This window comes from Lentinula edodes (assembly GCF_021015755.1).
Source record: "Lentinula edodes strain Le(Bin) 0899 ss11 chromosome Unknown C8R40scaffold_1, whole genome shotgun sequence".
Lineage (NCBI taxonomy): Eukaryota > Fungi > Basidiomycota > Agaricomycetes > Agaricales > Omphalotaceae > Lentinula > Lentinula edodes.
The window spans coordinates 2240848-2262568 of NW_025764307.1; the positions used below are offsets into that span (position 1 = coordinate 2240848).

A 21721-nucleotide genomic window follows, 5' to 3' on the forward strand; every position below is an offset into this window, starting at 1 on the left:
TCCAGTGGTTCCAGTTGTCGTGTGTGATACAGACGAAGGAGAGAAGTTTTCGATGTTCATTGATAGGTGTGTTTTGTGGCTACTCCCGATACTTCTTGTAATAGAACAAATCATGTATGATATCCTCTCGCATGAACTTCAGCTCGACCCTGGTGTGCGGCTCAAGGTATTTCTACGTCCCGGTCAAGACGTGGTACCATAACTAGCATCAGATTCGCAACAGCTCAAAAGCTCATCAATCACATCGGCGTTATGTATGCCCATACGTGTTCTGAAAATCTACTTACTGTACAGTTACGCTTGTGAATCGTACATGGCTACCACAGGTAAGTAAGCGTTAAGTTTGCTTCCCGTTTACATTTCGCTATACATAGAACTTGCCCCCGAGTTGTTTTGGATTCAAATTTGCCACAAATCGCTGAACCCCTGTACACGTCCTCCATCATTGTACACCTTTCGGTGGGGCTGATTACACCGCACAATGTGGCCCGTGAAATTGAGGTAACGGGTAAAAGTCCGATTCTGTTCATTTGGCTACATATGCTAAACGCTAAGTCCAGCCTGCAATACCTCTGTCAATCTAGGCAGTATGCCGTTGGGTAGCACTTTCCTTAGTCCGCGCAAGTGTCATTGGGGATGAATTCGTTAGAATCAAACTCATCATTACGATGATTTCAGACTTATGTACCACAATGATGTCTATGTCAGTAAGTCTTCTCAATCCAGCGCTAGATTCGCTAATCATGATTAAATATCTTCTCAATGGCGTGCAGAACGCAACTTTGCAATGGTTGTGAACAGGTCTTGAAATGACTCGGAGGTAAGTATCAGCAGATGATTTAGATTTTGAGAACAGCAGTACAGCGCGGGTACGGTCAGGTACATCGCGATGGTCCTTGATTAGTCTGCGTGAGTTCAGTCACCCTTGATGAGGCATCCCCGTGGACGGCGTTCGCCTCAATTGCTTGTGTGGATGTGGACCAGATGTGGGCTTTTCTTCGCGAGTACTTAGATGCATAACGGTTTCTGCGTGTCCCGGCTAGAGTGACGCTCACTATTTCTCGACAGGGTTGAAAAGGAACACTCATATTTCCATGCGTTCTGTGGTTAATAGGAATCAAGTTCTGGCGATCTTTCTCCATTCTCCATTGCTTTAGACAAAGGAAGTCCTGTGCAATATGCTCTGATCAAGGAGTTGCACTATACATGACCACAACAACATGGAGTCCTTTCCGGTCTTTTACAAGATTGTCAATCTGTTGGTGAGCAATAATAGATAACCTCATTAGGATGTCGATCTTCCTGTGACTGCGTACCATGCATTTGTACAATTTCTTTCAGCCTGCATATGGCAATGCTAAGTGGCATTGCTGAGGTTAGCAATGTGACCTTATTTGGGATTAGCAGTTTGCATCCCGCGGCGTTGATACCATCTTCTCAGCAAGGAGCGTCCGAGGCCGGGTGGAACCCATTTTTGTACAGACTTCCGAGTCCTCTCTGTAAATTTTATACTCCCATAACGATGACTGCTTCCCAACTTATTTCTAGCTCGATTCGGTGGGACTGCTTCTGCGATAGCACAATTCCCATCCTTTCAAGATATGATCGGTGCCCATAACGCGTTGCGCTACTTTTACTAGTTGGCTAGCCTCTGCTAGCCTCCTGGACTGGACCGCCATCATAGCTATGCCCATAAACTCAAAAGTTATCCCGGTTTTGAAAATTGTAACCTGGAAGATGTCCATGTCAGTACCCGCTCCGACTAACAATGAACACATCATTTTCATCCATAGAATTCGCAAGACAGCCTGGGACGTAACGCGTATCGCACTTGTTCTTTGTTTTTTTTTCTGCATAAGCAAGCCATGCTAATGATACATGAACGCGTTTACATTCTGATGTGATATCAATTCATTGAAGATACAAACGCCATCCCCGGTTCATCCAGGTTCCATCTACACACTCAGTATGCTCTTCCGTTGACCTCCGTTGACCTGACCTGATTTCTTTTTTGAATACATTTCACGATCGGATGTTGACCACTTACGAAGCAACCGATTGTGGACCATTTCTTTGTTGACTCTGGTATGTATTTCTTTGATTCATCAATCTATCACTTTATGTCTAGAAACAACAGCATTGTATTTTTCTTTTCACGTTCTCCACCATCACCATGGAGGCTGGCTATGTGCAGAAAGAAGATGGTAAGTAATCGATGAAAGCCCATATGCATCTATGCATTTGAAAGGGTTGGTATTACCGAAAGAAACGCGTAAATAACAGCAAGTCAAGACAAAGGAAGCAACCCTAGGTAGTATGGAATTGAGAGAAAGGAAAGTTGAATCCACCACCTTTGTCCGACATCGATAGTATTCATGTTGAGAATATACGGACTGGTACCCTCTCGTACCCTTGTCAATTTGAAAGCGAAGTTTTGAAAGGAATCAGGGAGATCTTTCTAGGAGGAGACTAAAAAATCGAAAAGGCTATATCCGTGATATCCGAACTGTACTCTACTTACCGGAACGATGCGTAGTATTTTGAATCTAGACTCGGAGCCTAAAAAGAGCATTTCTGTCGGCCGCCGTTCGGTAACTTTTGCCGTTCCTGTTGTGACAGGTATAACGTTTCAGGAAAGGAAATACAGACCAAAGTGGGGATAACTTTGGATAAGTACCCTTTGTCCAAGTTTGATCGTGCGAAACCGAAGCGGACCCTCAACCTCAGAACATGTGGAGCTCAGGCTCCGGCCGTTTCTAACCGTTTATCAATAAGACTCTATCCGGTGCCGGGACGAGGTGAAATTCAATCGAACCCTTATAAGGAAACATAGTATTTAAAGTTTGATGTATGTATCGAGGGGGAATCTTGTGCTTGTCACTGTGTCAGTCTGTCAGAGTCCAAATTTGGAAAGGTTTTTTGCTCAACACGCGTGGCGCGATCCACACGTGATTACGTTCCGCCTTCAACGTTTAATTCACGGTGGTAATTTCTTCCTCTTCGTTCAATCTATGCGCGGCCGATGTTGGCGTATAGTAAAGCATCAGCTCACACTTCTCTGACGCTTTTTGAGCTACTTCGTAGGCAAGTGAGTACGTAGCTTGCAGTAACGTGTGGACAACTCTCCCGACGCTAAGCTGATTCCAGTGTACATAGGACCCCATTTTCCGCGAGACATGCTCTACCTCATTACCTTTTTGAGCACCAAGCCATAGCCATATCAGGAGTAACGATCAGAATTTCACACCACATATAACCGGTGGAGATGTTTTTGGTGAGTCAAGTACTTCATCGTTACATCTGGCGAGCTTGGACAGGTTCGGACGTCCTCTCTTGAGACTGTTTCGTTGCAAGTCATAAGTAACTCCATAAAGTTATCCATTGTTCCGCAGGTCGCAGGTTCCAGATTCATATGGAGGTCAGTTTCTTATTTTGTAATAATGTACTCAACCATCGTCGCTTCAAGTCATTTACAAGGACGGCAAATCATATCTCGTGAATCGATGAAAAGGTTTCTGTGTGTAACAGGGTTTTACTTACTTGCACTAAATATTTGACAGACAGATATACTGGCTCCTTTATAGGATTACCGCGGCACACACACTGGCTCCGATGCGATGGAAGAGGCTTCCTTCTAAAGGCTTCCCTGGCACAGAATTGCCAGCGGACTTTGGTAACAGACTCACATGTAATACGTTCCCGAACATGGGCGCGCGCAGGGTGGATTTTCACCAAGTCTCAGTGCTGGTAACGGGTTGGTAACAGCCTTTCCTTATTGTAGTAGGCCTTTAGGGGATGAGACGGCTAGCTGTTGATATTTCCAAAGAATATCGTGTCACTGTCAACCCTGGATTCACTCTCAAACTCCTTCGAAGCGCCCACTTCATCGGAAGTTCAACAGAATGATATGCACTCCAAGAACCCAGTTTAGTGCCATTTCGCTGCTTTTATTCACTGAGTAGGGAAAGTTCCTTGCTATCATTTTCTGCACTGGAGGCGAAAGCTTCGCCGTGCCTACGGAAGAGCGGCATTGGAATCCCGGAATCATGATGGGTCAAACAAAGCCAAAGACTTGCACTTAGCAGCCCGTCAAGTGCCTAGAATAGACCGTGGTAAAAGGGTAATGTAAAATAATTAATTGATCTCATTCGGAAAGAGGAAAAAATATCCAAAATCGGAAGGATCTTGCGTGACAAAAAAAAACAGGGGAAATCGCTCGATGACCGTAAGCGTAGTGGTCTCGGAAGACATCTCATCAGGATTGAAATATGAACTCCTACTGGACTGCTAATTCGTTATTTCACTACGCTTATGACTTTCGCTTTTAATACTCCGTCCCTTGTAAGGACGCCCTCCGACTTTATGATGAATACTCTGCCTTCATTACCGACTGAAATCCTCACTTCCTGGTCAGTCCAGTGGCGACAACCAAAAATTCAATCAAGTTATTCTCCACCAAGAAAGGCAGTGGCTCAGGCTGTCTCAAGCAATACCACAATACCGACTTTGCCACCCATTGCTTTTTTAGATAGACAATTGTCTGACCAGCATACACCTCTTTGTGCGTCTCACATTTCTTCTGCTTGTTCTTTTTCATTGATAAACAGCGTGCAGTATCACCCTCGGAAGACGTTCCTCCTCCACATTACACTCCTCCTACGCGACTTCCTCCAATGGTCGCCTATGCTGAGAATGTTCCAGAGCCAGTGTACTCGAAACCACCCGTCTTCACTGACAACAATTTTTCCATCGACTGGCTCGACTTTACACACAAACGTTCAGCGCATTTCATTGCCGAAAAGACATGTGAAATGATCTGTTATCTGTGGTTCACAACTCCGCCTTCTTCTGAGTCTAACACGGCTTCATCATCGCCTTTATTCCATCGGCCAAATTCAGCGACAACCCTTCAACTTGTCGCTTCGCCTACCTTCGTTTCTTTCATGCAAAAGCTACTTGAGACAACACAGGTCTCGCAGTCTGTCATCGTGCTCTCATTGCATTACATCTACCGCTTGAAAGAACGGAATCGCTTTACTCCTGCACAGGCTGGCAGTGAGTTCAGGATAGCTGTTGCTGGACTGATGATGGCAAATAAATTCTTGGACGAGTATGTACCATCATTCTTGGGATCAGTTCCTCCATTTGACGCGTCTTTCCTTTCAGTAACACGTATACAAATAAGACTTGGTCAGAAGTTTCGGGAATAGAGCTCACAGAAATTAACAGAATGGAAAGAGAGTTTCTAATGGGCGTAGACTGCAATCTCTATGTCGATAAAGCGACGTACGAGTCATGGCTAAATCTACTCAAGGGCTTGGTCCTCGCGAAGGAGCGCGATAGCAGACACTACCACAAATCGCGCGCTTCAACACGTGCGCCACGGCACCCTGGGTCCTCGCTAACGAACACACCACATCGGTATGCGAATCGCGGTCGTGGTTCGAGTCATCGCGCGCGTTCTACCTCGCCAGAGCAATCTCATCGCATTTTGTCTTATCCTTCTGTCTCTGTCTCTCCGCAGTATATTTCCCAGGTTCCGGCAACTCGCTCGGCACAATCCGATTCTCCCTTTCTTAGATCGGGTGCGAAACGTAGTGCTGGAGCCGCATTCTCACCTACTTCTGCAACCTTCTCTCATGTCCCTTTCAAACGACCTGTCTCCATATCATTACTCATCCCCGAGTCCGGTTCTCACAGCGGACCAAACTCTAATTCACCCTTGGAAAGTTTGCAGTCATTTGCTAGAATGTCGATTGACTCGCCAAATGTACCAGGGTCTCGTTCATCGCATGCGACTACTGGCACTGTGCCGTCTACACCTTGGTCTTCCTCCAATAAGACCGTGGTTCCTGAGACGCTCTCCACCGCTTATGCTTTGGACGAAAGGCGGCGCAGCTCTGTGCCTCAGGTATGTGACATAATCTATATCTATTCTTTTCTTGAGACTAACAGGCTCCGTTATGGTCAGAACCTCTACTTTTATACTCTTGCTTGTTCACCGACAGACGACGAAGAAAACAGATCCCGTAAGGCAAGGTTACGGTATCATCAACCTCCCCCGCCGAGTTCTTCTGTTCCGTACTATCAGCCCCGTTCTTCATTCCCAATGAACGTCCAATCGGCATCCACGAGCCCTGTGCATATCACTGTAGTGCCTCCAACGTTACCACACTTTCGTGATACGGTCTGGTCTCGGCAGTCTGCTTACACTACTCCGCATGAACAGCAAGCCCAGCCGCCACTGCCGCCGCATCTACTTGCAGTCCCAAATGTAGAACCACCGAGATACCAAGCGTATCATCAAAGCCAGCATCAGGGTTACGGGGGTGATTACGATGATAGTAGTCCGATACAGTCCGCGCCATTCGCTAATGCAGGTCCCCCCGGGTTTCAGTTCTGTCCAACTCCGGAACAAGGCTCTTCGCCTGTTTACGAACGCCCCCATCGAAGTCACGCTTGGTCTAGAAGAAGTATATGCGAGTAGGCATTCCGAATCCTTTCTCGTTCATGCATCTTTATTATGCATCTTCTCGAGCAAAACTTTCTTGTGCATGCTCTTTCGGATTTGGCCGAATCTTTCTTTTCTATTTGAGTCTCTTCGACTGTGCTGCCTCATCTCATTCATACTCCATTCTTCTCATTATTCGCATCTGGTATTCCTATTTGTTCCGTTCGCATATGACATTGCTCGTTCTTCTCGCAACTCCTCATGAACACGTTTACACATTCACCCGCATCCCATGCTTCCATACAACATTACATACTCTGATTATAGTATATATACAAATTCGCTCTACATAACATCCCTTACTAGCCAAAAGAGACATCCTCTACATCCCACCTCCATCAGCGCTTTCATCTTCACGAACTCCATGTATCAATATCTCCTTCTTTCACCTCTGGGCTACCTTACCGTTGTTCGTACTTCGGACCGCTTGTCGTCGTTCTAATCATCATTCATCATAGCTACATATTCCAAGAATGAACTAACCCTAGTTTTACATCTACTACTTACACGCATTACACGTCACATATCCCGTCAATTGTATCTACATACACATACTATACATGTATATCTACTACCTCACCGCAGGGTAAACGAAAAACCCAACAGTCATTAGAAAATTTTATTGTAAATTGTGTAGTTGATGAACTTTGATGAACAAGTTGAAACTTGTGCTATCCGCTGTCGGATTGGTATATCTACTGCACTGCTACACTAAATGCCCCTTGCCTAATATTGGTTTACATAGAAAGCCCGCGCTTCGCTCTCGAGCTGTTCCTTCGCACATCATAGCCTATCATAGCACATCATCAGGTGCCTAAGGTTTATTCAGGTCCCCCCCCAAGGCTGTTGCAAATTCCTCCTATTTTGCGTAACCATGTTCGAGAATTTCATTGGCAACTTCGGATAGATCTCCGCCACCGCAGCCATTTCTGAGGCTCCTCTTAGACCCCAACGGTCGAGTCTCCGAAAACCCCCAACAGTCAAGCTGGTTCGCGGCGTTGGCGGATCCTGACCAGAACCCTGAGGCTAAATAGCCTGGCAGCTAAACGTGGAGGCAATACATTGAAGTAGATTGTACCAACCACTGTAACTCAGTATACACCTTCCGTCGGGCTGACTTTGTTGGAATGTCACACCAGATGGAAAGGAAGGATGACCGGCACCGTAAGTCAGAAAAATTTGGATACCAGAAAATTTAATGCCACGTCAAAATAAGGATGGACGACGCCGACGCTCAAGCCTCACAGCATATTAACAGCCTGCACGTGCTTGAGGAACAGCCGGGCTGCAGGGCAATGCATCCTCATATGAAGAATCGAACTCACACCATCGGGTCTGGACCCTTTTCTTTCCGACAAACTCGAGAGCTTTGAACAGTTGATTAGAATTACAATCATATTCGAAAGCCATCGAACAGCAAGAGTTATCACGACTGAGAATGAGGTTGGAAAGAGCACAAAAGAAGTTCAAGGATTCAAGTGAGTGCATCGCACGAGAGGAGCCTTGGGTCAAAACATTCGTTCACACCAGGTTACGATGAGCCAAATTTATCTTTCTCCTCTGCTCGATGCCGAAGTACTTCACGCTCTAATTTTGCAAGGTGGGCCGCAGTGAAAGCCTGCAAAATGGAGTGAGAACAGTGAACTTGCGGAGCACAAGGGAAATATACCTCAGTGAAGTAATATCCTGAAAGCACCGCAGTTACTGCGAACATGCGTATACTATCAGCCACAAAATTCGATTTCAAGTACATACCCGAGACTCAAATGAAGGAAAACTCAAAACTTACTGGCCCCGCATGCAAGTGCCGGATATCTTTTAAGTCCTAAAGCTTTAGATCCGACCAAAGCTACATATGCAGGATTTTTTGAGATAACGATTTCGCATTGAAAAAAAAAATGACAGAACTCACTTGATGCTAAAGCGGAAGTCAAACCGGCAAAAATACCCTCTTTTTTGGCTTCCTTGTGACAGAATGGAGTCATTTCATACTACGGCAAAAGAAAGAAGTTCAGGATACCTTCGTGGCGAGAGCCACTGCATCAGGAGGAAGTGCAACAGAATGGCGCATTATCGTCACTGTCAATGTATAATGAACACAGCTGCAATCAAAGCATAACACGAAGGTCACATTTCACGTGACCTGTGGTGACTTATTTGTGACGGTTGCTAATAGTGTACCGATTCCACTCTATTCAAAATGTCCGGGACGCGCAAGAAGAAGACTTTGCCAAATTTACAGGAGATTTTTGAATCCATTAAAGGTCATAAATCATCTTCTCTTGTTTAGATGTATCCTTACACCGTATTACAGATCTGTTATCCACGACGAAAACCCAACTGGATGCGAGTGACATCTCTTTACGACCTTCTATAATCGAGAACCTCGAACGGATATCCAACCTCGCTGAATCGTTCACGGACCGACGTCTAAAGGCAGAACAGGATTGCGCCAATTTCTGTGACATATTAGACCAAGAAGGTGCTTATGATGAGAAATTATCCGCTATGCATTTGGTGACAAGTGTTTCAGGAGTGACTTTGTGGAATATTTCGGGACTTGTCAGCAAATATCCTGACGATGATGGCCGCGCATTGGCTGGCGCACGTACGTTCATTAAAATCCGGGGATCCTTCGGCACAACCTGAATTCGTCCGAATTCCAGTCAGACTGGCCGCATTTCGACTAGTCGAAGCAGGGCTAGAAGAAAGACCAGGAATAGAGAGTGTGTCGTCTGATTAATGCTGCTTAAACGTGGACTAATCACTATGTCCAGCTCTCATCCATGTCCTAGGCCTCGCAAGCAAAACCGGAGCTATTCTTTCTGGTCCGTTCACTTCTGAGTTCAGAAGTTTGCACAACGTAATTCGTATACTTTGCCAGAACTCGGCCAATTCGATGTCGCCGGAGGTGTTCTCGCAAGTGCTGCCAAGGTGAAATCTTCGCATCGAACTTCCTGGAAAACCACACGCTGAGTTCATTATTCTTAATTAGTATGAAGAGATGATGAGAGTTGAGGATGACCCGGAAGGTACGTATCGACATTCCAAAACCTGTGCTCGTGCGGTGTATCTTTCTTGTCGAATGGAGTCGGTGCGTGGAAATGCTTCGCCTTTTCGTATCCAGACTCTGATCCACAAAAGGCGTGGAAAGAGGGTAATCATACCGTGTCGGAGTTCATGGCCCAAAAGTTATTGGGTAAGTTTTCTTGCAATAATGAGTCTACATAGGAATGTGACTAAGTAGCCCGGGCCCGGTAGCTATATATGATGAGCAACGGCTTGTCTTTCCCGCCCATGATGTAAGTCCATCTATGCATCTGGTATGCCCCAAACCCACTGAACCATGCAAGGATAGCGTGTGCTTTTGGCGGCGAAGTTTCATGACATTGGCAAATCCGCCCTTAAGAATCAGGTTGGACAGATTCAGGACAAGTCTTCTGACGCCACCGCCTGGCTACAGAAGGCATTTGGAATTGTTGACCAAGAAGAATCAAGCGTCCCTAATGCTTTGGAATTAAGAGTCCGTATACATACATATCATCTGTCGTTTTGCGAAAGTCATTGTCCTTGTATTACAGATATCAATCCTCAGAACACTTGGTGGGCACTCCATACAGCTGGTCTCGTTTAATGAAGACTCTCAATCTCACAATGTATCAGCTAGAGCGTACTTCCTATCTGAGTGTTATGATAGTGCAGAAGCTACACTAGAAGAACTGACTCCTTCATTGGACGCCTCAAAAGATCATGTAACATTCTTTACGTCTTCTATATCCCTGATTCCTACTGATCACAATTTGCTCCTCAGGCAAGTTCCGAGTATCAGGAACTCCGTTGGTTGAAATTAGCTATTCTTAAAAAAAGACAATCCGGGGATACAGCTATACACGATGGTTAGAGGTTTACTTCACGATTAAAAACTCGTTGACCAGGCCAAAACAGCTTTTAAATCCATCATCAATCACATGAAGTTCAGCGATACAACTGTGACCGAGTGAGACTATGGTGTTGATTTTTGTCATTGCAAGGCTCATATCTTGACAGCATCTTACGGGAACTGCGAACACTTGGACACCAGCAGTAAGACTTTCACCCTATGATTGTGAACGATTGCAATTGCTAAGATCAATCATCCGCGCGGTAGCACTCTCGTTTCCGCTGTTACTCAAAACCTTTTAGAGAGAGCTTTACAATGCAATGAGAAAGAGTCCGAGTCTGTTGACCGCGTTCTATTATCTTTAATTGTTCACTGCTCAAAGGATGAAGTTCATTCCAGAGCAATGGAAGTCATCGGGAAAGCTTTCACATGTACGGGTCTAACCGAATCCTTGTTCTCTATTAACTACATGAGCTACAGCTGTGTGTGAAACAAATACGGAGCTCCGAAGCATCTCGGCTGCGGCATGCTTATCGGTGTGTCTATCGTCCGTTCTATTGCAAATGTCACCAACCCGTAAATTTCTTAGCTTCTCTGGCAATATGGGGATCGCCATTATCACGGCAAACGTTGGTCGCAAGCAGCAGAATGGTTCGCGGCTGGTGGTCACCCACTATTCAAAGTGCATGGTTCATCAAGCGCTTCAAAAAGCTATCGCAAAGCGGCTCTATGTTACATCGAGCAGCGCGAGTATTCTCGATCAGCTGCAGTGATCCGATCCTGTCCTTCCAACGAAGCTGCAACCCATTATTTGGCTTTTCTCATCGCTACTTACCAGGGTGAGTGACCTGAATCTTTGCTAGTTTGACATTCAACAACGCATCTCTATAGGGTTGGAAGATGAAGGCAATATTGCGCTTATAGTGGTATCTTGTTGCGCTCTGCTGACACAACTGATTTTACAGCAATCAAGTCGATGCATGCAATGGTTAATGCTCCGGACTTCGACCGTCAGATGCTGCTTTTGGCCACGAAAATATCACATGAGTCAGAGATGAAGAATGTTCTTCTCGCCATTCTAGAGGCTCTGCTGACCACCCTGAAGATTTCGAAGAGCGGCGAGACCGTAATTGAAGCAATGGCACTTCTGCGCTGTATCATAAGGCTGATCTTAAAGCTACTGGCAGAACCGATTGCTGCTCGGTACAAAATCCTTCCCCCATTCCAATAGCTTTTTTTAATCCTTCCCCGAAAAATAGGTCTACATTAATTGACAGCGTGGTGACACACTTTCGTACCGGTTCGTGTTCATGCATTTGTATGGAGAAGGTAATTGATATCAGAATAGCGAAAATCCTGGTCGACGCGGCTTTCGAACAGAAGGCTGTATCTCTGATAATCAAAGACGTTTCCTGGTTATGGAGAACTGCGTATAACTGTGCGGTCCAAGGCTGTTCTGACTGGGATGGATTTCAGGAGCAGATTTCAGCGCTATTTGACATCTCTAAGGACGTAAGTACGTTCGTTCCTGAGAAAATGTGCGACGTAGATAAGTTGACGATATTCATAGATGCTGGAAGTGTATTGTCAAGCATCTCCCGTGGAGGTGGAACCAGATCTGTATGTTCACCTCATGAATGCATTCTTTTCCGGCGTCGCTGGCCGAGGTAGGGCCAACTTGACATTGTCTGCCTTCCGCTGTGACTGATGTCATTCTAAGTATTCGCAGCTCGTGAGGCATCGTCAGCGAATGGTTCAATAAACGTGCGAATGGCTACTCTTGTTGTTGTTGTTACAACTGCTCATATTGTTCAAGGCCAAGCAGATACGCGAGATATCCGCGGAGATCAAGTCATGCAAAGCAAGGATCTCACAAATTATCGAGAGTAACAAAATAACTGGCGATGATGAACTTCTTCGTTCACAATACTTCCTCCATACGCTTAGGGTATTCGAAGCGGAGATATTGGCGCAACTCAGTGATTGGGACCAATTGTTGAAAACAATTGCAGTCAGTCATTTTTGTTGTAGATCTTGTGTTGATGCATCAACCTCTGATCCACCTTGTTGCAGGATGCTGTTACCTCGGGACAGCTTGCAGTAGCCACCTATGAGGCAATCGCTGATATTCTAGTAAGTCTTCTCGCTAGAGAGAAAGTGACTAAGACTAACTGGAATAGTGGGAAGAGAAAGGATGTCCTGTCAATGGTAAGCCAACCTTGGCGTAATCAATGAAAGAAAGCTCATGCATCTATTAGTTCTATGCGGCGGTCTTGAGGTAACATGAGACTTATTCTTCAGGTGAATGGTTTGATGATTGTTCCATCATATCAGGCTGTATTGCATGCTACCCTTGACCACAATTCTCTTTCATTGGAGAAGTATGCGCGGTGGCTACGAGCCATTTGTACAATTACACTCGCAAGAAACACATCTGCGGATAGACTCAAGGCTATTGGATATGTTGAACAAGCAGTCAGTATGATGGAAAACAGTGATGCTGACAAGGTTTGTTTCCGTGTCATGCTCGACTCTTCGAATTCGTTGCATAGGCGGCATCCAAGAAACTGAATCTTCCTGTGCATCGGTTTTCATTTGTAGGCTTACCCCATGGATGAACGCTTCTGGCTTCTAGCCACATCGTATAATACCGGTTTTGAGTGCTTGGAGTCAGTTGCCATTTCTTCTCAAATACCACGACATTGTGGTCAGGTACTCAACTCGTGTTTCGTACATGTAGAGCGTCTTCACTGAACGAGGCCAAAAGATGGTTTGAGGCATCTACGGTGATATGTAGATTTGTGCCTGGGGGAACGGAGCGCGCTGAAAAGGTATGCCGAGAGTTCCATTTTGAACTTTGAAGTTCTCATCACGTATCATCCAACCACTGCAGATTTCGGAAACATATGCACAGCTTTTGTCTAGGTATGCACCGACTTGAACTTGTTAGTGGGCATTTCTTTCCCTATTCCTCTGCACTAATTCTTAGTCTTCACTCTTTGTCCACTTGGTACAGTTGTGATCCGACCTTGATATGTGCTTTTTCGGTTGCTATCTTTCTCATATCATCCGTCAAAAACCCAACTGGGATGTATTTATATTTTTTCAGACCCCTTATAGCACTACCTCTGTTCATTAGCTTGCACTGTACTTCTGCTCCGACTTCGGCGTTTATGAAATACTTGTTCCAACATAGATAAAATATCAATGGTGGAGGATATACCTAATCGAGGATAGAATCGTAGCAAGGAAGACATTTCCTGATCAGCAGAGCAATACGCCACTGGGAAGCACCAAAAGACTAATATGCACCGAAGTTCTTCAAATGATATAGTAGTACTCTTCCACGAGTATTCCCAATGGCAATGTATTCACTACGTGCGGAAAAGTCCACGGCAGTGACGTGGCCTAAAGGTGTGTTTGATGTAGGCCAATTAGAGAAGGTCGTGAGTGAGGGCAGGTGTATCTTAGAAATCAAATGAACAAGGTTTTTAGGCGCAGTGTAAATTCCGTCTTACCAATCGCATACTGTCTTTCTTTTCCTTACTTGCCATCGCGAGCACTTGCGCATCATGGTTAAACCGAAGGGTGGAGATTGGGGTGATGAGATTCTCGATAGTTTTAAGTGGCTTGGGAGTAAGACCAGACCAAGACGATGACGACGAAATTGATGTGGATACAGTGGAAGGCGTATATGAGTCTGTGCCATACACATTGACCAAGCCAGTATTGGAGCTGAATAACAGTGTTATTCCCATGCACGAGATACAGGAAAAATAAATACCATACCCGATCGCTAACCAACCAGAACCTTTCCCGCTTCCTGCAAGAACTCTACCTGACCCTCTAAATCCGCCTTCATCTGTCCATCTCCGCACACACCGTCGCTCGCCGACATCCCACACATACACTTCTGAGTCCCCGGTAAGCACGGTCAAGTATTCCCGAGACCCAAATCCAGTATCAAGTTCCGAATATCTTTCGCTCGATGGAGATGCCCACCACAAACCTTTCACTCCCCCGCCACCGTTCGAACACTTGAGGCTGCCAATGACCTGCCCTGCGCCACTTTTCCAGTCCACAAGATGAACATAGCCTCCACGACCCGCGACGGCAAGTATGGATCCTGTTCTCGGTTCGAAAGCGGTCACTTCCATTCCAGGTGCGCCTGGAGTGTTCTGTGAGTTGACTGGGGCGCTTTCGTCAACGCCTGCACCCCGCGTCCTACCTCGCTTTCGGAAAGACGTCGGAGATTCTAATGAGGCTGAGAGATCCTCGAACCGCGTCCCCCACAGACCGTGTTTACTTTGGTCGCTACCACTGAGAGTTCCATTTTGTAGATCATAGATGAAATAGTACGGTCTTGAGCCAGTTAATAGAAGATGAGACCCTGATGGATGAAAAGCAACAGAGGACTGTGAGCTTAGAGGAAGAGACGGTATGTGGAGAGTTTGTAATAAGGGAGATGTGTGCCCGTCGATCTGGTAAATTTCTCCGTTGGTTACAGAACTCGCGATAGGATCAAGTAAAACTTACGTTGTACATTCTGACTCGACGATCTGAGCTGCCCACACATAGTACGGGTACACGTTCACTGGGATGGAATGCTAACGATTTGATATCGCCGCAACCTGAATTTTGTGCGGACTGGTTCGCGTCGCGCAAGCGAGATATATCGATAGTTCCAGGAGCAAGAACTTGTGAGCGCAAAGACCTTGAATGGTGGATACCAGAGGTGGAGGATAGCAAAGTGTTGAAATCCATTTCAGCGTCGCCATTTCCATCGTCAGTCTGCGAGGTTTTTTTACGAGCTTGGGTGGCCCAATCAGGTTCAGGATTTATGCGTTCGAACTGTCTCCGTAGTCGAGATTCGTATTCACGCCCTGGTAGTGTTTCTTCGTCTGGCGCATTTCGAAGCTTTCTGAGACGTTTTGAGGACAAAGAAACGCGGGTCGGGTCGGAATCATCTGTCCAAGCAGGGGCCCTACGGTTAGATTGCAGACTCTTTGGATGAGGATGCGGCTTTTTCGGGGTTGAAAGTTTCTCGAACCCTTCTTCGTTTTCTGACTGAGAACCTGAGCCTGAGCCCGATGGCTCTTGGTCCTCGAAATCACTGCGATCTGAATTGTGTTCAACTTCGTCGTCTACGAAAAACAGCTGAAAGTTTCCATGCTTAGCTTTAACAAGAGATTTTACATGAGGTTTTGCAAGAGATACTAACATCGTTGTCCAGTAAATTTTGAAACTGCCTCCCATCTGCTTCTGCTGCTTCCGCCTCGACCTGCAACAACCCATTGTTCCCAACAGGAACGTATTTTGTTCCAAAAAGTAGGCTCTCAAGTCTTCGCTCTTCGTCATCTTTGGCTGAGTCGTTTGTTAGGGGATTGGCCTCATTAGAGAGTTTCTGTCGTTTTCTTGAATGCTTCGGCATGAAGAAATCTCAGCGCTTAGTTGAGCGCGCACAATTTTTTGTCTCGGACCGTAAAAGCGCTTATCCCTTTTCGACATCCATAACGATTGGGCGAACTTTCATGCGTACAGTGCGTACCTTACACCTCTCATAGATCAGTGTAGGCAAACTCATGAAACGTTCTTGGCTCGTCAAAATGACCTGGGAAGATCCGACAAAAACAAGAACTTCAAAAATCAACTACCTTGTTTACATTATGAAGATGAACTAGTTTGTGAGCACAGTTTTCTCATGGAGTGGCCTTGTACTCCTTTTCGGTAGTTGCTACAAGCGGCCCACCCTTGATCTTTTCCAATCGTTATCATTAGTTCGGCGGACCTTAAAAAGCGCTGGCATTGGCGGGTAATGTGGAGTCTGTGGACGTATCTCTGCAAAAGAAAGCAACGATCTGCAATCCGATATCTGACATGTTCGCTCATAAAGCGTTACCTTGGTCCAGGACTTCAAGTGGCGTTGAATAAAAAGGAGTTTGATGATCGCATAGCACGATACATGGAAGCGGTATTTTCTGGATTCCTCATATGCTAAGCTTCAGCATGGTGTGGATCGACAACCATGTTATTTAGTTTCCGCGATGGTGGAGTGAGGATGAACTCATAATGTCAGAGTTAAGTGATATGAATTTATGCAATCCTCAGATGGTGGTGGAGTATGACGGACTCGGATTCTGATAGATGTATGCTTCTGTAGTAGGTATCTCTTATGTAGCCCATTGGTGGAACTTATAACCCTGTTGAATCGAACCCGTCAAATAGGTATAGATCCCAATCATATGCTAGGACTCAGGCGTATCGGATAGCCGTCAACAAGAATTTGTGTCTCCCCATTTTATCGAAGGCTACGTAGTAGAGGCGCTTCCAAATTGACATTTGCGGGGCCGATGCAAATACAAGCTTGATTATTGGAGACGATTCCAGTATATTTTACTGCGGATACTAATTTTACGAGAATTATATGATGTACGTATGTATGTACTTACTCATATGCATAAAAGTCTTCCTCTCAAACCTCCATGATTTCGAAGTTAGTCGTCGAAGGACCCGGTATTCCAGAATTGCTCTGGCCTGTGGTATCTTCTGGTACCGAAATATCTCCTGAGTGGTCGATACTTTCTTGGGAGTAATGATTTTCTTTTGGACCAAAATCCATCAGGGACATTGTGGCTAAGAGAAATCATGCGGCAGTGACTATGAAGGATGGTTTTAACATTGGATCAAGACTCTTACCATCGGGTGTGTATGAGTCGGCTGGTCGTGCTACTGTGTCCCCATACCATGCATATAGGCCTTGACTCGTGATTTTGTGAAGATGCAGCATCAAACGCGACATAAGAGTAACAGACATGCTGGATAATAACCAAAGTAAGCAAAGAAAGACTTGAAATTGTAGACGAAAAAAATATTGAACTTACCAACTGGCGAAGGGGGATAGTGTACCTCTAAAAAGAGTATCCTGGGTTTCGACGATGCATTCAACTGATGTAGCATGGTGGCACATGGTTAGGGTACTTACTCCCGCAAGCTACGTACTGAAGGGTCAGAACATTGTAACTGATACAGGAAATATAAACTGACATAGAATGTTAGGACGTTCACGAGATTTGCTAATGCCATTATACTGTATATGTTTGTCAATGAATGATTGAGCTAGTTGGAATGAGATTTTCACGCACCCAAAATATATGGATCCTACGGAAATAGGAGCTCCGTTAGGCCGATCTAATGAGTATGTATATCAAGATGCAGCTTGCTTACCATCTCGAACAATGATTGTGAAGACGGAAAACTTTTCTAGTTGTTTTACCCTAGGTTGCGACCGCGCCCGGTAGGCTTTGAATACAGTCATGCCGAACAGCAATGTATCATATATGAAGACAAGTTCCCACCCCACAGAAACCACTAAGAAAATAAGAAAACTCACATTGAGATTGAGGTATATTAAAGGCTTACACGCGGCACTGTGACAAAGAGGTCAAAGCTGTAAATATGAACTACGCGTAAAGGAAATTCAATTACTTTTTTAGGTCTAAAATATCATGGCAGCCTATGGGGAAGAGGGAGGGCGCGGGTGTGGATTCGGAGAAGACCAGTGATATCTGTAATCCAAACGTTAGCCTGGAACAAAGTAGGTTGTCAGAAGAACTCACAACTGTAGCACCGATTCCGAATAAAATTATTCCAGTGAGAACAATGAGGACACGCCTGTCGCGTGCATATAGTGCATATACCCTCATTGTGAGTAAAGCTAATTTATAATAATTAAGATTGATGATTGAGCACTGATTTCAAACGACGCACTCGCAACTATGATTTGCGCAAATGCTGAATATATATGAAAATATTCTTGATGAGAACTGACTCAGATGAGAAGACTACAGCCGAGAGTACGCACCATGAAAGAACTCTTGGAACTCCTCCCAAGGATGGCAGCTAGATTATCCGTTGTTACATTGGGATTTGATTGTGAGCCAAGCAGCATCTAACCTCTAAACCAGTTATGAGAACATACATGTACCATGAACAGGAACTCGTACAGATTGACCGGAAGGAGCAAAGAACATCGATAGCAATATTACGATGTTGCCCACAAATGAAAAATATCTGTTCAGAAAGAACAGGCGGCTGCTGATATGATTCGGACGGGACCACATAAACTTGACTTCGTCATCTGTACCATACCGTACATGTCAGTTCAACAAGATCACCCGAGCTGGCGAAGCCTTACCAAACGTCAGGAGGTGGTCGTAATACAAAAGCGCTTTTATCCCACAAGTTAAATGAACAAAGAAGTTGAAGTCGAGCAACCTAGACTCACTGAAGGCGAAAAGATACAGACAACTATCTGCCCGTCTGAAAGTAACTAGGGTTGAGAGGCTTTGCAATGATTCTGACGGGGAGGAGTACTCACAGTTTCGTTCCGAGAGAATAGTTCTCCGTAGTGTCCATTTTTACTGGATTGGTGTTACTAAAGTCTTGGGAAATAGAATGGAGGGGGTAGGTAACAGATTAACACACACATAGGCCTATTTGTACGTGCAGCTCCCTTCATCTATCAGTTCCTGGACATTCTTATCAGAATTAACACCGTGAGCTGGAACATGAGAAAAGGGAACCGGAAGTAAAAGCACGGGAAAATATACATACAATGACCATTCGAAGATTGAATACTATTTGACACCAGACTTGCAATCGCCTATATCTGAAGGTCTTCAGTCTAGAAGCTGTGGTTTTCCATTACAATTTTTACTTTGAGTTCTCGGAGAGAATGATTGCGACCAGAAGGTTCTCTAAATGAGATAGCATGGCTTTCAACATCGACGGCGACCAGGATTGAACTGCTCGTGGTGTTCATTAACATATTACACAGTTACAGTACAGCTTATGTTGTTTACTCAACTTTGAGTTTTGCCCTATCATTCGCAGCTCTGAAGTACGGAATGCTATGAACAGTGGTAATGATTCATTGATCCTAGTTGGGTGGGACGAAACTGATTCTCCGAGTATTAAGTCATTTAGAGTTTTAAAATTTAGTTATTGCTTGTGAGGTCTTAAATTGAAGCTGTTCGACGAATTCCTCTACGATTGACCCAGCCAAACCCAGCCTCATCATATCATAGAGGAAGAGAAGACGGGTAAAAAGCAGATGGAGGCCGAAGTTCATAAAAGCGTCCAGTCTTAGAATAAAACAACGAGAGACCGTGGGACAATCTCCGAACTGCTCGGAGAAGCCGGGGTTTTAGTGAGTAGACGCGTCGACTTCGGCAAAGTTGGGCAATATGAAAGGATGATTATGTGGTATGCTATTCAAGTTTATTTCTCATTGCTATTCGACTAACTCCTTAGCGAAGGATGCGAAGTCTCACACAAAGCACCCACAAGGTGCGAGACTCGAGTGCGTAACGCAATTCCACCGGGGAGAATAGGGTAGTAGGAAGCCTAGTAACGCCTTGCTGTACCAGCGGCTGGAGAGGATGTCTGGGCCAATGGTTTTGAAACGCTCCAAAAAACGCTTCACAAGTGCTTTTGGCATCAGTTGACTGTTTCCAATTCAGCACTATATACACTACAACACAGTTGAAGAGGATAGTACTACATGTTCAGAAATTTCAAACGTAACTCAATAGTCTCTGCGGTATCCTATATTAGTTACCATCGAAGGAAGGTATGCCGCTGCTGGATCAACCAGCGAACGGGCGCAGAAATCAGAGCCCCAAAACAGATATTCATTCACAAGAACGCATGAATGAGCCAACTGCGCTTAAGAGTAGTTCCAGGTTATGCTGACCCGTCCAATACCTGGGTCACCTACAAGCGTCTAAAATAGCCATGTAAATAGTAGATAGCACGTACTTAGTAGAGAAACTTACGTCAAATAGGGAAGGACTCATGTCAAGGTCGTCGGCCCCCGCACATCCAGCACATCGGTCAGTGATTGTAGCTGTGGCGGTCTTGCCCCCATCTGAGATTTATGCGTTAGGCCGTGTACTCTAGAGTAATGGCGAAAGTATTACAGTATATGGTGACTTTCTTGTTACAAATGGGATTACTGAACGAGGGCGATTGAGCAAATGTTTTGAAGAAAAATCATGCACACCACTTACTCATTTGGATTGGCCGTGGCTCCGCTACGCGAATATGAGTAAAAGTGGATAACAATAAAAATGATACATGATACATAGACTTACGGATAGGAATCGAAACCCTGATAACCAATCGCCACGATACTGTGAGGGAAAATGGGAAAATGAGAAAAGGAGGTGCAAAAGTGAGCTGGACGGCAATTACGGGTCTCCATCGGTATTGGTTATGCCACATCTGTATTTTCTTTGAACACTTGGAAAAAATGGGGATGCCCTTGCTTAGCACTCACGCGCCCAATCCAGTCTCATACCAGGTCCCTATGGAATTGTCCAAGTCAGTTCACGAACACTATGCTAACCATGGCTTTGTTGCTCACCATCCCCGCTGTATGTAGTCCCACTCGCTGAAGTATCTTGCCGAGCAGCAAGCGCGGTAGACCTCCGAACAGCAATCGGAGCGCCGTAAGACACCGAAACAAACATAGCCATGACGGAAACGAAGACCAAAACAAAGGAGGAAGCGAACGATTTGGTGAACATATTTATCGACAGGGAGATGATTGGGTTGGAATTGACCGGCAATGGAATGAGTGAACCGCGAGGAAGAGACCAGCTCAGCGTGAGGAGTCGAAATGAGGGGAACGAGCTTTTTATGTGAAATCAGACACAGCTGATAAACATCGGACCTGCACTACGGATTTTGGTTTATCGATGGCCCTGGCAAGTCCTGACTGTTTAGTTGAACCGTTCCTTAGCGCGATGGAGGCGATGTACTTATTTCATGTCGGCTTCGGACTTTGTGCACAAATCGGCGACGGCCCTCCTCTGACTATTCAGCCAGCTTTTAAGCACACATATGTATAATAGCACGTTTTCTGGAATCTTCGTGAGTTAGGGTATTTTCAACAAGTTTCAATTATTCACCGTCGCTGAAGGCCAGCCGCACCGACGGTTCGGTCTGGATAGCCAAGCATTCTTCTTTTCTGGTATATATGGCCAGTAAGTACATACCAGCCAGTACCGACGTGTTTGAATGACTGGAAGTGATAGTCAGATAACTAGATAGTGTAAATGAGCATATGTAGAAAATGCCTGTACATAGAGAGCCTAGTGGCCGTTGATGGGACAGGAGGATTTACAGCAGCGTCGGTCTGGCGTCGGTGATGCGTCAGTTGCGAGGTCGTCCTTTCATCCTTCCACGGTCCCAGGCACCGGGATAACCTGGAACGGGCGTTCAACGTTCCAACGTTCAACTCTTGGACCCAGCCGGTAACCTGAAAG

The 21721-nt window shown here is 45.3% G+C and overlaps 7 protein-coding genes across 7 annotated transcripts; 2 read left to right on the forward strand and 5 right to left on the reverse strand.

Moving 5' to 3' along the window:
- Positions 1 to 3035: 3035 nt before the first annotated feature.
- Positions 3036 to 3607, reverse strand: C8R40DRAFT_1079172 (uncharacterized protein). The gene is made up of 4 exons (XM_046227034.1): positions 3561 to 3607; positions 3467 to 3511; positions 3210 to 3418; positions 3036 to 3084 (listed from the first exon to the last, which is right to left on the reverse strand). The coding sequence occupies exon 3, from the start codon at positions 3410 to 3412 to the stop codon at positions 3242 to 3244; it is 171 nt and encodes a 56-aa protein (XP_046092732.1). The 5' UTR covers positions 3413 to 3418; positions 3467 to 3511; positions 3561 to 3607; the 3' UTR covers positions 3036 to 3084; positions 3210 to 3241.
- A 758-nt stretch (positions 3608 to 4365) lies between these two features.
- On the forward strand, positions 4366 to 6487 carry C8R40DRAFT_1031818 (cyclin-domain-containing protein; the record flags this gene model as incomplete). Its single annotated transcript, XM_046223201.1, has 4 exons — positions 4366 to 4561; positions 4615 to 5110; positions 5167 to 5911; positions 5972 to 6487. The coding sequence occupies 4 exons, from the start codon at positions 4366 to 4368 to the stop codon at positions 6485 to 6487; spliced, it is 1953 nt and encodes a 650-aa protein (XP_046092733.1).
- Positions 6488 to 7911: 1424 nt separating this feature from the next.
- On the reverse strand, positions 7912 to 8631 carry C8R40DRAFT_1079185 (uncharacterized protein). The gene is made up of 5 exons (XM_046227035.1): positions 8532 to 8631; positions 8424 to 8475; positions 8301 to 8360; positions 8181 to 8215; positions 7912 to 8129 (listed from the first exon to the last, which is right to left on the reverse strand). The coding sequence occupies exons 1-5, from the start codon at positions 8580 to 8582 to the stop codon at positions 8043 to 8045; spliced, it is 285 nt and encodes a 94-aa protein (XP_046092734.1). The 5' UTR covers positions 8583 to 8631; the 3' UTR covers positions 7912 to 8042.
- C8R40DRAFT_57431 (uncharacterized protein) lies at positions 8612 to 13706 on the forward strand. The gene is made up of 35 exons (XM_046235501.1): positions 8612 to 8775; positions 8826 to 8993; positions 9045 to 9119; positions 9178 to 9237; positions 9289 to 9339; positions 9396 to 9445; positions 9507 to 9605; positions 9656 to 9710; positions 9773 to 9813; positions 9870 to 10034; positions 10093 to 10114; positions 10175 to 10263; positions 10323 to 10407; positions 10457 to 10508; positions 10559 to 10594; positions 10659 to 10727; positions 10791 to 10822; positions 10872 to 10927; positions 10981 to 11230; positions 11283 to 11297; positions 11357 to 11594; positions 11651 to 11691; positions 11740 to 11903; positions 11962 to 12058; positions 12112 to 12155; positions 12208 to 12402; positions 12465 to 12524; positions 12572 to 12599; positions 12650 to 12669; positions 12726 to 12899; positions 12993 to 13060; positions 13132 to 13222; positions 13285 to 13316; positions 13381 to 13438; positions 13501 to 13706. The coding sequence occupies exons 1-35, from the start codon at positions 8712 to 8714 to the stop codon at positions 13528 to 13530; spliced, it is 2874 nt and encodes a 957-aa protein (XP_046092735.1). The 5' UTR covers positions 8612 to 8711; the 3' UTR covers positions 13531 to 13706.
- C8R40DRAFT_1157862 (WD40-repeat-containing domain protein) lies at positions 13693 to 15822 on the reverse strand (the record flags this gene model as incomplete). The annotated part of the gene is made up of 5 exons (XM_046229674.1): positions 13693 to 13857; positions 13910 to 14126; positions 14181 to 14872; positions 14928 to 15548; positions 15613 to 15822. The coding sequence occupies 5 exons, from the start codon at positions 15820 to 15822 to the stop codon at positions 13693 to 13695; spliced, it is 1905 nt and encodes a 634-aa protein (XP_046092736.1).
- Positions 15823 to 16730: 908 nt separating this feature from the next.
- Positions 16731 to 19027, reverse strand: C8R40DRAFT_1079212 (uncharacterized protein). The gene is made up of 17 exons (XM_046227036.1): positions 19005 to 19027; positions 18769 to 18928; positions 18676 to 18710; positions 18586 to 18618; positions 18395 to 18528; positions 18253 to 18292; positions 18159 to 18182; positions 18008 to 18105; positions 17877 to 17956; positions 17811 to 17818; positions 17616 to 17759; positions 17534 to 17549; positions 17436 to 17478; positions 17374 to 17382; positions 17273 to 17313; positions 17088 to 17206; positions 16731 to 17024 (listed from the first exon to the last, which is right to left on the reverse strand). The coding sequence occupies exons 2-17, from the start codon at positions 18804 to 18806 to the stop codon at positions 16864 to 16866; spliced, it is 1023 nt and encodes a 340-aa protein (XP_046092737.1). The 5' UTR covers positions 18807 to 18928; positions 19005 to 19027; the 3' UTR covers positions 16731 to 16863.
- Positions 19028 to 20012: 985 nt separating this feature from the next.
- Positions 20013 to 21277, reverse strand: C8R40DRAFT_57249 (uncharacterized protein). The gene is made up of 9 exons (XM_046235495.1): positions 21215 to 21277; positions 20818 to 21157; positions 20731 to 20758; positions 20646 to 20675; positions 20546 to 20584; positions 20462 to 20485; positions 20372 to 20406; positions 20228 to 20319; positions 20013 to 20165 (listed from the first exon to the last, which is right to left on the reverse strand). Exons 2-9 carry the CDS (start codon positions 20978 to 20980, stop codon positions 20136 to 20138), a joined length of 441 nt encoding a protein of 146 aa, XP_046092738.1. The 5' UTR covers positions 20981 to 21157; positions 21215 to 21277; the 3' UTR covers positions 20013 to 20135.
- Positions 21278 to 21721: the final 444 nt, after the last annotated feature.

What these genes read in the sequence shown, in the direction of transcription:
- C8R40DRAFT_1079172 (XM_046227034.1), bottom strand. Translation starts at nt 3,412, where the DNA reads ATGAATCTGGAACCTGCGACCTGCGGAACAATGGATAACTTTATGGAG.
- C8R40DRAFT_1079185 (XM_046227035.1), bottom strand. Translation starts at nt 8,582, where the DNA reads ATGCGCCATTCTGTTGCACTTCCTCCTGATGCAGTGGCTCTCGCCACG. An exon ending in CAGTGGCTCTCGCCACGAAG is followed by an intron (nt 8,476 to 8,531) that starts GTATCCTGAACT and finishes TTCTGTCACAAG; the next exon opens with GAAGCCAAAAAAGAGGGTAT. An exon ending in GACTTCCGCTTTAGCATCAA is followed by an intron (nt 8,361 to 8,423) that starts GTGAGTTCTGTC and finishes CTGCATATGTAG; the next exon opens with CTTTGGTCGGATCTAAAGCT.
- C8R40DRAFT_57431 (XM_046235501.1), top strand. Translation starts at nt 8,712, where the DNA reads ATGTCCGGGACGCGCAAGAAGAAGACTTTGCCAAATTTACAGGAGATT. An exon ending in TGACATATTAGACCAAGAAG is followed by an intron (nt 8,994 to 9,044) that starts GTGCTTATGATG and finishes CAAGTGTTTCAG; the next exon opens with GAGTGACTTTGTGGAATATT. An exon ending in TATGCACAGCTTTTGTCTAG is followed by an intron (nt 13,317 to 13,380) that starts GTATGCACCGAC and finishes ACTAATTCTTAG; the next exon opens with TCTTCACTCTTTGTCCACTT.
- C8R40DRAFT_1079212 (XM_046227036.1), bottom strand. Translation starts at nt 18,806, where the DNA reads ATGGACACTACGGAGAACTATTCTCTCGGAACGAAACT. An exon ending in TCGGAATCGGTGCTACAGTT is followed by an intron (nt 17,957 to 18,007) that starts GTGAGTTCTTCT and finishes TTTGGATTACAG; the next exon opens with ATATCACTGGTCTTCTCCGA. An exon ending in CGACTCATACACACCCGATG is followed by an intron (nt 17,025 to 17,087) that starts GTAAGAGTCTTG and finishes GATTTCTCTTAG; the next exon opens with CCACAATGTCCCTGATGGAT.
- C8R40DRAFT_57249 (XM_046235495.1), bottom strand. Translation starts at nt 20,980, where the DNA reads ATGTTCACCAAATCGTTCGCTTCCTCCTTTGTTTTGGTCTTCGTTTCC. An exon ending in ACCAATACCGATGGAGACCC is followed by an intron (nt 20,585 to 20,645) that starts GTAATTGCCGTC and finishes TTTCCCTCACAG; the next exon opens with TATCGTGGCGATTGGTTATC. An exon ending in CAAGAAAGTCACCATATACT is followed by an intron (nt 20,320 to 20,371) that starts GTAATACTTTCG and finishes CATAAATCTCAG; the next exon opens with ATGGGGGCAAGACCGCCACA.